This window comes from Pseudophryne corroboree, chromosome 12, assembly GCF_028390025.1.
Source record: "Pseudophryne corroboree isolate aPseCor3 chromosome 12, aPseCor3.hap2, whole genome shotgun sequence".
Taxonomy (NCBI): domain Eukaryota; kingdom Metazoa; phylum Chordata; class Amphibia; order Anura; family Myobatrachidae; genus Pseudophryne; species Pseudophryne corroboree.
In genome coordinates this window covers 120,508,033-120,521,036 of record NC_086455.1, presented here as the reverse complement: position 1 = coordinate 120,521,036, position 13,004 = coordinate 120,508,033, and the positions used below count along the sequence as shown (strand labels likewise).

The following is a 13,004-nucleotide window of genomic DNA, read 5'->3' as shown; positions in this document are numbered from 1 at the left end:
CAAAACCAGGGTTATTATTCCAACCTGTTTGTAGTTCCGAAACCGGACGGTTCGGTAAGGCCCATTTTAAATCTCAAGTCGTTGAACTCGTACTTACGGGTGTTCAAGTTCAAGATGGAGTCTCTGAGAGCGGTGATCTCAGATATGGAAGAGGGGGAATTCTTGATGTCTCTTGATATCAAGGATGCGTACCTTCATATTCCGATTTGGCCGCCTTATCAAGCTTATCTAAGGTTTGCCTTACAGGACTGCCACTACCAGTTCCAGGCCCTGCCATTTGGCCTCTCTACGGCACCGTGGGTGTTCACCAAGGTAATGGCAGAAATGATGTTTCTCCTCCGCAAACAGGGAGTGAACATAATACCATACCTGGACGATCTGCTGATAAAAGCACCATCCAGATAGAGGTTGTTAGTCAACATTGCCCTCTCAGCCCGACTACTCCAGGATCATGGGTGGATTCTGAACCTACCAAAATCTCATCTGGAACCAACACGGAGGCTTCCGTTCCTGGGAATGATACTGGATACGGAGGCACAGAAGGTTTTCCTTCTGTTGGAAAAGGCATTGGTGATCCAGTCGATGGAGTGGGATGTTCTAAGACAAACCCGGATATCAGTGCATCTATGCATTCGCCTTCTGGGAAAGATGGTAGCCGCTTACGAGGTGATACAGTGCGGAAGTTTTCATGCAAGGCCCTTCCAGCTGGATCTATTGGACAAATGGTCCAGATAGCATCTTCACATGCACCAGAGGATCCGTCAGTTGCCAAAAGCCAGGATTTCTCTTCTGTGGTGGCTTCAGACTTCTCACCTGACCGAGGGCCGAAGGTTCGGGATTCAAAATTGGATTCTACTAACCACAGACGCAAGCCTCAGTGGTTGGGGAGCGGTCACCCAGGGGGAACAGTTCCAAGGAAAATGGTCAATTCAGGAAGCCATTTTTCCAATCAACATTCTGGAGCTAAGGGCCATGGGGGTCATTCCAAGTTGCTCGCTCGCTAGCAGTTTTTAGCAGCCGTGCAAACGCTATGCCGCCTCCCACTGGGAGTGTATTTTAGCTTAGCAGAAGTGTGAACGAAAGGATCACAGAGCGGCTACAAAAAAAAATTGTGCAGTTTCAGAGTAGCTCCAGACTTACTCAGCGCTTGAGATCACTTCAGACTGTTCAGTTCCTGATTTGACGTCACAAACACGCCCAGCAACACCTGCGTTTTCCCTGGCACGCCTGCGTTTTTCCGAACACTCCCTGAAAATGGTCAGTTGACACCCAGAAACGCCCACTTCATGTCAATCACTCTGCGGCGGACATTACGACTGAAAAGCCTCTTTAGATCTTGTGTAAAACTACATCGGCTGTTGTGAAAGTACATCGCGCGTGCGCATTGCGCCGCATATGCAGAAGTGCCATTTTTTCACTTAATCGCTGCGCATCGAACAACTCGGAATGACCCCCCCATATACAACGCCCTGCTACAGGCATCGCATCTTCTGCCAAGCCCTCAGTATGACGCTAGGGCTTTACAAGCTCAGGCACGGTGGGGGCCCGTTCTCAATGAATTTCAGTGCGCAGTGGGCTCACTCGCAAGTAGACCCCTGGATCCTTCAGGTAATATCTCAGGGGTACATATTGGAATTCGAGACGTCTCCCCCTCGCCGTTTCCAAAAGTCGACTTTACCGACGTCTCCCTCGGACAGGGAGGCAGTTTTGGAAGCCATTCACAAGCTGTATTCCCAGCAGGTGATAATCAAGGTACCCCTCCTGCAACAGGGAACGGGGTATTATTCCACACTATTGTGGTACCGAAGCCAGACGGCTCGGTGAGACCGATTCTAAAATCTAAAATCTTTGAACACTTACATACAGAGGTTCAAATTCAAGATTGAGTCACTCAGAGCAGTGATTGCGAACCTGGAAGAAGGGGACTACATGATGTCTCGGGACATCAAGGATGCTTACCTTCATGTCAAAATTTACCCTTCTCACCAAGGGTACCTCAGGTTTATGGTACAGAACTGTCACTATCAGTTCAGACGCTGCCGGGTCTTTACCAAGGTAATGGCCGAAATGATGATGTTCCTTCGAAGGAAGGGAATTTTAGTTATCCCTTACTTGGACGATTCCCTGATAAGGGTAAGATCCAGGGAACAGTTGGAGGTCGGTGTAGCACTATCTCAGATAGTGTTGCGGCAGCACGATTGGATTCTCAATATTCCAAAATCGCAGCTGGTTCCGTCGACGTGTCTTCTGTTCCTAGGGATGATCCTGGACACAGTCCAGAAAAAGGTGTTTCTCCCAGAGGAGAAAGCCAGGGAGTTATCCGAGCTAGTCAGGAACCTCCTCAAACCGAGCCAAGTCTCAGTGCATCAATGCACAAGGGTTCTGGGTAAAATGGGGGCTTCCTACGAAGCAATCCCATTTGGCAGATTCCACGCAAGAACTTTCCAGTGGGACCTGCTGGACAAATGGTCCGGGTCGCATCTTCAGATGCATCAGCGGATAACCCTGTCACCAAGGACAAGGGTGTCCCTCCTGTGGTGGTTGCAGAGTGCTCATCTTCTAGAGGGCCGCAGATTCGGCATTTAGGACTGGGTCCTGGTAACCACGGATGCCAGCCTGCGAGGCTGGGGAGCAGTCACACAGGGAAGGAATATCCAGGACTTATGGTCAAGCCTGGAGACATCACTTCACATAAATATCCTGAAGCTAAGGGACATTTACAATGCTCTAAGCTTAGCAAGACCTTTGCTTCAAGGACAGCCGGTGTTGATCCAGTCGGACAACATCACGGCAGTCACCCACGTAAACAGACAGGGTGGCACAAGAAGCAGAAGGGCAATGACAGAAGCTGCAAGGATTCTTCGATGGGCGGAAAATCCTGGGATAGCACTGTCAGCAGTATTCATTCCGGGAGTAGACAACTGGGAAGCAGACTTCCTCAGCACGACCTCCACCCGGGAGAGTGGGGACTTCACCCAGAAGTCTTCCACATGATTAAAAACTCGACAGGTATTGCGCCAGGTCCAGGGACCCTCAGGCAATAGCTGTAGACGCTCTGGTAACACTGTGGGTGTACCAGTCAGGGTATGTGTTTCCTCCTCTGCCTCTCATACCCAAGGTACTGAGATTGATAAGATGGTGAGGAGTAAGCACTATATTCGTGGCTCCGGATTGGCCAAGAAGGACTTGGTAACCGGAACTTCAAGAGATGCTCACGGAGGATCCGTGGCCTCTACCTCTAAGAAGGGACCTGCTCCAGCAAGGACCCTGTCTGTTCCAAGACTTACCGCGGCTGCGTTTGACGGCATGGCGGTTGAACGCCGGATCCTGAAGGAAAAAGAGCATTCCGGATGAAGTCATCCCTATCCTGATCAAAGCCAGGAAGGATGTAACCGCAAAAACATTATCACCGCAATTGGCGAAAATATGTTGCGTGGTGCGAGGCCAGTAAGGCCCGACGGTGGAAATTCGACTGGGTCGATTCCTACATTTCCTGCAAACAGGAGTGTCTATGGGCCTGAAATTGGGGTCCATTAAGGTTCAAATTTCGGCCCTGTCAATTTTCTTCCAAAAAGAACTAGCCTCAGTCCCTGAAGTTCAGACGTTTGTAAAAGGGGTACTGCATATACAGCCTCCTTTTGTGCCTCCAGTGGCACTTGGGATCTCAATGTAGTTTTTTTTTTTGGATTCCAAAAGTCACATTGGTTTGAACCACTTAAATCTGTGGAGTTAAAATATCTCACATGGAAAGTGGTCATGCTGTTGGCCCTGGCCTGGGCCAGGCACGTGTCAGAATTGGCAGCTTTATCCTGTAAAAGCCCTTATCTGATTTTCCATTCGGACAGGGCGGAATTGAGGACTCGTCCTCAATTTCTCCCTAAGGTGTTTCAGCATTTCACTTAAACCAACCTATTGTGGTGCCTGCGGCTACTAGGGACTTGGAGGATTCCAAGTTGCTGGACGTAGTCAGGGCCCTGAAAATATATGTTCCAGGACGGCTGGAGTCAGAAAATCTGACTCGCTGTTTATCCTGTATGCACCCAACAAGCTGGGTGCTCCTGCTTCTAAGCAGACGATTGCTCGTTGGATTTGCAGTACAATTCAGCTTGCACATTCCGTGGCAGGCCTGCCACAGCCAAAATCTGTAAAAGCCCATTCCACACGGAAAGTGGGCTCATCTTGGGCGGCTGCCCGAGGGGTCTCGGCTTTACAACTTTGCCGAGCAGCTACTTGGTCAGGGGCAAACACGTTTGCTAAATTCTACAAATTTGATACCCTGGCTGAGGAGGACCTGGAGTTCTCTCATTCGGTGCTGCAGAGTCATCCGCACTCTCCCGCCCGTTTGGGAGCTTTGGTATAATCCCCATGGTCCTTTCGGAGTCCCCAGCATCCACTAGGACGTTAGAGAAAATAAGAATTTACTTACCGATAATTCTATTTCTCATAGTCCGTAGTGGATGCTGGGCGCCCATCCCAAGTGCGGATTGTCTGCATTACTTGTACATAGTTATTGTTACAAAAATCGGGTTATTGTTGTTGTGAGCCATCTTTTCAGAGGCTCCTTCTGTTATCATGCTGTTAACTGGGTTCAGATCACAAGTTGTACGGTGTGATTGGTGTGGCTGGTAATGAGTCTTACCCGGGATTCAAAATCCTTCCTTATTGTGTACGCTCGTCCGGGCACAGTATCCTAACTGAGGCTTGGAGGAGGGTCATAGGGGGAGGAGCCAGTGCACACCAGCTAGTCCTAAAGCTTTTACTTTGTGCCCAGTCTCCTGCGGAGCCGCTATTCCCCATGGTCCTTTCGGAGTCCCCAGCATCCACTACGGACTATGAGAAATAGAATTATCGGTAAGTAAATTCTTATTTTCTGCTAGTCCGTAGTGGATACTGGACGCCCGCCTCAGTGTTTCGTTCCTGCTTACCTGTGTAAGTATTTGGTTGGACCGGCGTTGCAGCCTAGTTACGTTGTTGGGATAGCTGTGCTATCCTGGTTAGGTTGGTGTTGCTATCCTCTGTTCTGTTAGCGCCCTCCTTTCATTTATGGTTGTGTGTTGGCTTGTTGCCTCACCGCTGTTGTATTGTTCTTCTCTCATATTATGTCCGTCTCCTCGGGCACAGTTTTCCTAGACAGTCTGGTAGGAGGGGCATAGAGGGGAGGAGCCAGCACACACATACACACACTAAAGGTTTTAAAGTGCCAGGCTCCAGTGGACCCAATCTATACCCCATGGTACTAAAGTACAAGACCACAGTATCCACTACAGACTAGGAAAAAAGGAATTACCGGTAGGTATTAAATTCCTATTTTTGTTTCTATGTCTTTATTACAGTTGGACGGCACTAAGTTAATACTCTGATTAAAAACTGTGAAAGGTGGCATTATCCTTTACCATTACGGAGGTCGGGACTCTTCAGCATCATGGGTAACAGTGCACTAAAAGCACACCTGGAAACAGCACAGAAAACTGGTGTTTTCCAACTCACGGACAAAGGACTGATTGAGGTAAGAGGCAGGCTGCTGTTGTAGTAATAATAATAATCTCATATAATAAAATGTAATGTTAGGCCTCTAGAGTCCGCTCCACAGTTCAGATTTCTCCTTTAGCTGAAAGTGAAAGTGATAATGCAGGGAGTTGTTATATCCTGCTGCTAATTAATTTTCTCTAACGTCCTAGTGGATGCTGGGGACTCCGTCAGGACCATGGGGAATAGCGGGCTCCGCAGGAGACAGGGCACATCTAAAAAGCTTTTTAGGTCACATGGTGTGTACTGGCTCCTCCCCCTATGACCCTCCTCCAAGCCTCAGTTAGGTTTTTGTGCCCGTCCGAGAAGGGTGCAAACTGGATGGCTCTCTTAAGGAGCTGTTTAGTAAAGTTTTTTTTTAGGTTTCTAATCAGTGATTCCTGCTGGCGACAGGATCACTGCAACGAGGGACTTAGGGGAGAGACTTGCAACTCACCTGCGTGCAGGAGGATTGAAGTTTTAGGCTACTGGACACTGAGCTCCAGAGGGAGTCGGAACACAGGTCAGCCTGGGGTTCGTCCCGGAGCCGCGCCGCCGATCCCCCTTACAGACGCTGAAGAAAGACGGCGGAACGGAGGTCCGGAAACAGGCGGCAGAAGACTTCACAGTCTTCAGAGAGGTAGCGCACAGCACTGCAGCTGTGCGCCATTGTTGCTACACGGCTCACTGACACGGTCACGGAGGGTGCAGGGCGCTGCTGGGGGCGCCCTGGGCAGCAATATAAATACCTATTTGGCAAATAAATACATCACATATAGCCATTAAGGCTATATGTATGTATTTAACCCAGGCCAGTTTTCCTAATAACCGGGAGAAAAGCCCGCCGTGAAAGGGGCGGAGCTTATTCTCCTCAGCACTCAGCGCCATTTTCCTGACCAGCTCCGCTGGTGAGGAAGGCTCCCACTCTCCCCTGCACTACAGAAACAGGGTTAAAGAGAAGGGGGGCATAAATTGGCGATATAATTATATATTAAGAGCCCATATATAGAAACAACACCTTCTAGGGTTGTTATATACATTATGGCGCTTTTGGTGTGTGCTGGCAAACTCTCCCTCTGTCTCCCCAAAGGGCTAGTGGGTCCTGTCCTCTATCAGAGCATTCCCTGTATGTGTGTGCTGTAGGTCGGTACGTGTGTGTCGACATGTATGAGGAAAATGTTGGTGAGGAGACGGAGAAAATTGCCTGTAATGGTGATGTCACTCTCTAGGGAGTCGACACCAGAATGGATGGCTTACTTATGGAATTACGTGATAATGTCAACACGCTGCAAGCCGGTTGACGACATGAGACAGCCGGCGGACAAATTAGTATCGGTCCAGGCGTCTCAGACACCGTCAGGGGCTTGTAAAAACGCCCATTTACCTCAGTCGGTCGACAGACACTGACACGGACACTGACCCCAGTGTCGACGGTGAAGAAACAAACGTATTTTTCCTTTAGGGCCACAAGTTACATGTTAAGGGCAATGAAGGAGGTGTTACGTATTTCTGATACCACAAGTACCACAAATAAGGGTATTTTGTAGGGTGGGAAAAAACTACTTGTAGTTTTGCCTAAATCAGATAAATTAAATGAAGTGTGTGATGATACGTGGGGTTCCTCCGACAGAAAGTTATGGGCGGTATACCCTTTTTCCCGCCAGTAGTAAGGGCGAGTTGGAAAACACACCTTAGGGTGGACAAGGCGCTCACACGCTTATAAAAAACATGGCGTTACCGTTTCCAGATACGGCCGCCCTCAAGGAGCCAGCTGATAGGAAGCTGGAAAATATCATAACAGTATATACACACATACTGGTGTTATACTACGACCAGCAATCGCCTCAGCCTGGATGTGCAGCGCTGAGGGGGCTTGGTCGGATTTCCTGACTGAAAATTTTGATACCCTTGACAGGGACAGGATTTTATTGTCTATAGAGCATTTTAAGGATGCATTTCTATATATGTGTGATGCGCAGAGGCATATTTGCATTCTGGCATCAAGAGTAAATGTGATGTACATATCTGCCAGACGAAGACACGACAGTGGTCAGGTGAGGCAGATTCCAGACGGCATATGGAAGTATTGCCGTATAAAGGGGCGGTCCATTGGACCTGGTGGCCATGGCAACAGCTGAAAAATCCACCTTTTGTTACCCCGAGTCACATATTGGCAGAAAAGGACACAGTCTTTTCAGTCTCAGTCCTTTCGTCCCCATACGGGCAGGCGGGCGAAGGCCAGTCATATCTGCCCAGGGGGAGAGGAAAGGGAAGAAGACTGCAGCAAGCAGCTCATTCCCAGGAACAGAAGCTCCTCACGGCTTCTGCCAAGTCCGCAGCATAACGCTGGGGCCGTACAAGCGGACTCAGGTGCGGTAGGGGGTCATCTCAAGAGTTTCAGCAACACTCGCAAGGGAACTCCGGGATCCTACATGTAATATCCCAGGTGTACATTGGAAATTCGAGACGTCTCCCCCTCACACAATTCACAGGCTGTATTCCCAGCAGGTGATAATCAAAGTACCCTTCTTACAACAAGGAAGGGGGTAGTATTCCACACTATATTGTGGTACTGAAGCCAACCGGCTCGGTGAGATCTGAAATATTTGAACACTTACATACAAGCGTTCAAATCAAGATGGAGTCACTCGGAGCAGTGATAGCGAACCAGGAAGAAGGGGACGATATGATGTCACTGGATATCAGGGACGTTTACCTACAGGTCCAAATTTGCCCTTCTCACCAAGGGTACTTCAGGTTCCTGGTACAGAACTGTCACTATCAGTTCAGACGCTGCCGTTTGGATGGTCCACGGCGCCCCGGGTCTTTACCAAGGTAATGGCCGGAATGATGATTTTTCTTAAAAGAAACATGGACGCTTTCCTGATAAGGGCAAGGTCCAGAGAACAGTTGGAGGTCGGAGTAGCACTATCTTAAGTAGTTCTACGACAGCACGAGTGGATTCTAAATATTCCAAAATCGCAGCTTTTTCCGACGACACGTCTACTGTTCCTAGGGAAGATTCTGGACACAGTCCAGAAAAACGTGTTTCTCCCAGTGGAGAAAACCAGGGAGTTATCCGAGCTAATCGGGATCCTCCTAAAACCAGGAAAAGTGTCAGTGCATCATTGCACAAGAGTCCTGGTAAAAATGGTGGCTTATTACGAAGCAATTCCATTCGGCAGATTTCCCGCAAGAACTCTTCAGTGGGATCTGCTGGACAAATGGTCCGGATCGCATCCTCAGATGCATCAGCGGATAACCCTATATCCAAGGAAAAGGGTGTCTCTCCTGTGGTGATTACAGAGTGCTCATCTTCTAGAGGGCCGCAGATTCGGCATTCAGGATTGGATGCCGGTGACCACGGAGGCCAGCCTGAGAGGCTGGGGAACAGTCACACAGGGAAAAAATTTCCAGGGAAGTGTGATTAAGTCTGGAGAATTCTCTCCGCATAAATAAGCTTAGAGCAAATTTATAATGCTCTAAACTTAGCTAGACCTCTGCTTCAAGGTCAGCCGGTATTGATCCAGTGGGATAACATCACGGCAGTCGCCCACGTAAACAGAAGGGCGGCACAAGAAGCAGGAGGGCAGTGAAAACTGCAAGGATTTTTCGCTAGGCGGAAAATCATGTGATAGCACTGTCAGCAGTGTTCTTTCCGGGAGTGGACAACTGGGAAGCAGACTTCCTCAGCAGGCATGACCTCCACCCGGGAGAGTGGAAACTTCATAGGGAAGTTTTTCAACATGATTGTGGACCGTTGGCAAAGACCAAAGGTGGACATGATGGCGTCCCGCCCGAACAAAAACGGGACAGGTATTCCGCCAGGTCATGAGACCTTCAGGCGATAGCTGTGGATGTTCTGGTAACACCGTGGGTGTACCAGTCTGTGTATGTGTTCCCTCCTCTGTTTCTCATAACCAGGGTATTGAGAATTATAAGACATAGAGGAGTATGAACTATACTAGTGGCTCCGGATTGGCCAAGAGGGACTTGGTACCCGGAACTTCAAGAAATGCTCACAGAGGACTAAGGGCCTGGGGAGCTAAGAAGGGACTTGATTCAGCAAGTACCAAGTCTATTCCAAGACTTACCGCGGCTGCGTTTGACGGCATGGCGGTTGAATGCCGGATCCTGAGGGGAAAAGGCATTCCATAAGAGGTCATACCTACCCTGGTCAAAGCCAGGAAGGAGGTGACCGCACAACGTCATCACCACATGTGGTGAAAATATGTTGCGTGGGTGAGGCCAGGAAGGCTCCACGACGGAAATTCAACTAGGTCGATTTCTACACTTCCTGAAAACAGGAGTGTTTTGGACCTCAAATTGGGGTTCATTAACATTTAAATTTCGGCCCTGTAGATTTTCTTCCAGAAAGAATTGACTTCTGTTCCTGAAGTCCAGATTGTAAAGGATGTATTGCATATACAGCTTTTTTGTGCCCCTAGGGGCACCGTGAGATCTCAACATAGTGTTGGGATTTCTTAAAATCATATTGGTTTGAACCGCTCAAATCTGTGGATTTGAAATATCTCACATGGAAAGTGACCATGCTGTTGACAAATATCTCACATGGGAAGTGACCATGTTGTTAGCCCTGGCCTCGGCCAGGCGATTGTCAGAATGGGCGGCTTTGTCTTACAAAAGCCCATATTAAAATTTTCCATTTGAACAGGACAGAACTGGGACTCGTCTCCAGTTTCTTCATGAAGGGGTGTCAGCGTTTTCACCTGAAACAACCTCTTGTGGTGCCTGCGGCTACTAGGGACTTGGAGGACTCCAAGTTACTAGACGTGGTCAGGGCCCTAAAAATATATATATATATATATATATAGTTAGGACGGCTGGAGTCAGAAAGTCTGACTTGCTGTTTATACTGTATACACCCAACAAGCTGGGTGCTCATGCTTCTAAGCAGTCTATTGCACGCTGGATTTGTAGTACAATTCAGCTTGCACATTCTGTGGCAGGCCTGCCACAGACGAAATATGTAGATGCCCATTCCACAAGGAAGGTGGGCTCATCCTGGGCGGCTGCCCGAGGAGTCTCGGCATTACAACTTTGCCGAGCAGCTACGTGGTCAGGGGAGAACACGTTTGTAAAATTTTACAACTTGTGATACTCTGGCTAAGGAGGACCTGGAGTTCTCTCATTCGGTGCTGCAGAGTCATCCGCACTCTCCCGCCCGTTTGGGAGCTTTGGTATAATCCCCATGGTCCTGACGGAGTCCCCAGCATCCACTAGGACGTTAGAGAAAATAAGAATTTACTTACCGATAATTCTATTTCTCGTAGTCCGTAGTGGATGCTGGGCGCCCATCCCAAGTGCGGATTGTCTGCAATGCTTGTACATAGTTATTGTTACAAAAATCGGGTTATTACTATTGTTGTGAGCCATCTTTTCGGAGGCTACTTCGTTTTGTTATCATACTGTTAACTGGGTTCAGATCACAAGTTGTACGGTGTGATTGGTGTGGCTGGTATGAGTCTTACCCGGGATTCAAGATCCTTCCTTATTGTGTACGCTCGTCCGGGCACAGTACCTAACTGAGGCTTGGAGGAGGGTCATAGGGGGAGGAGCCAGTACACACCATGTGACCTAAAAAGCTTTTTAGATGTGCCCTGTCTCCTGCGGAGCCCGCTATTCCCCATGGTCCTGACGGAGTCCCCAGCATCCACTACGGACTACGAGAAATAGAATTATCGGTAAGTAAATTCTTATTAAAAATACTGATCTGACTGTTTTACATGTGCTGCATATGGAGAGAGGCCTCTAGAGTCCGCTCCACAGTTCAGATTTCTCCTTTAGCTGAAAGTGAAAGTGATAATGCAGGGAGTTGTTATATCCTGCTGCTAATTAATTAAAAATACTGATCTGACTGTTTTACATGTGCTGCATATGGAGAGAGGGTGCTGAGGAGAAAGAAAATGGAGGCAGGGGTAGTTTTTTGATATGTCAGTTGCCATTTATAACGACCTTTCATATTCAAAATTGACAGGCTTTTAACTAGTGATAATATTATTATTCCTATAGCGCCACCACATTCTCTGTGGTCTGGTTGGAGTAGTCAGCCCTGGACAGTTACGTGTTATACATATGACTTGTTGCCATAGCAATGAGCGCGCTGGCTAGTGACAGATATGTCACATAGAGAGGGTGAGCACAGGGCTGTGACAAAGGCGACAGTGACGACAGACAGGGGCGAAGCTGCCCGCAGCAATTTTCCCTAAACATGGAGGAGAGCAAGGAATTCTGAATAGAGGATAATGGGCTAGATGGGGCGAGAGGGATATGCATCATCGAGCAGCACCCAACATCATAAAATGTAAGTGACATGTATTCATATCATTTTTAAGATGCAATTGTTCATGAGTTGATGTATCAAGAATGGGCAGGGTTTATTGTTACCAGGGCATGCCTTGGGGTCTCGGCAGTGGCACATTATAGTGAGAGCAGATGGGACAATTACCTATGGTTCCATCCCCAACTGTGGTCTCATATAGAGCTATATGCAATTGCGGTCGAATTCCGGCTGGAATTCGACCGGTTTTTAATTCGACACAATTCGACAGTCAGACACCCTGCCGCCGGGACCCGAATTCGACATATTCAATAAAAAACGGATTCGACAGTCCCGCTGTCGAAAAACGGACCAATTGACGGATAGTGTGCGTCCTGGATTCGACTTTTTCGACGGCACAAAAGTGTTTAAAAAACCCAGAAAAAAATTGCGTGGGGTCCCCCCTCCTAAGCATAACCAGCCTCGGGGTCTTTGAGCCGGTCCTGGTTGTAAAAATACGGGGGGAAAATTGACAGGGGATCCCCCTTATTTTTACAACCAGCACCGGGCTCTGCGTCCGGTCCTGGTGCAAAAAATACGGGGGACACAAAGCGTAGGGGTCCCCCGTATTTTTAACACCAGCACCGGGCTCCACTAGTCAGAGAGTTAATGCCACAGCCGGGGGACACTTTTATATCGGTCCCTGCGGCCCTGGCATTAAATCACTAACTAGTCAACCCTGGCCGGGGTACCCTGGAGGAGTGGGGACCCCTTAAATCAAGGGGTCCCCCCCCCCTCCAGCCACCCAAGGGCCAGGGGTGAAGCCCGAGGCTGTCTCCCCCCCCCCCCCATCCAAGGGCTGTGGATGGGGGGCTGATAGCCTTGTGTCAAATAAAAGAATATTGTTTTTTGTAGCAGAACTACAAGTCCCAGCAAGCCTCCCCCGCAAGCTGGTACTTGGAGAACCACAAGTACCAGCATGCGGGGGGGAAACCGGCCCGCTGGTACCTGTAGTTCTACTGCAAAAAAAATACCCAAATAAAAACAGGACACACACACCGTGAAAGTAATACTTTATTACATACATGCATACCGACACACACATACTTACCTATGTTGACACGAGGCTCAGTCCACTTCTCAAAGTAGAATCCACGGGGTACCTGAAAATAAAATTATACTCACCATAATCCAGTGTAGATCTGTCCTCTTCTTTTTT

General features: G+C 48.5%; 1 protein-coding gene across 4 annotated transcripts in view; it reads left to right on the top strand.

Moving 5' to 3' along the window:
- The window catches only part of LRRC57 (leucine rich repeat containing 57), a 60,212-nt gene that overhangs the window by 13,028 nt on the left and 34,180 nt on the right, over nucleotides 1-13,004 (top strand). For all 4 annotated transcript variants that reach the window (XM_063947933.1, XM_063947932.1, XM_063947935.1 and 1 more), the window contains exon 2: nucleotides 5,334-5,506. In XM_063947933.1, coding sequence (XP_063804003.1) covers nucleotides 5,423-5,506 — 84 coding nt within the window. In that variant the 5' untranslated portion in view covers nucleotides 5,334-5,422. The remainder of the gene's footprint in view (nucleotides 1-5,333; nucleotides 5,507-13,004) is intronic.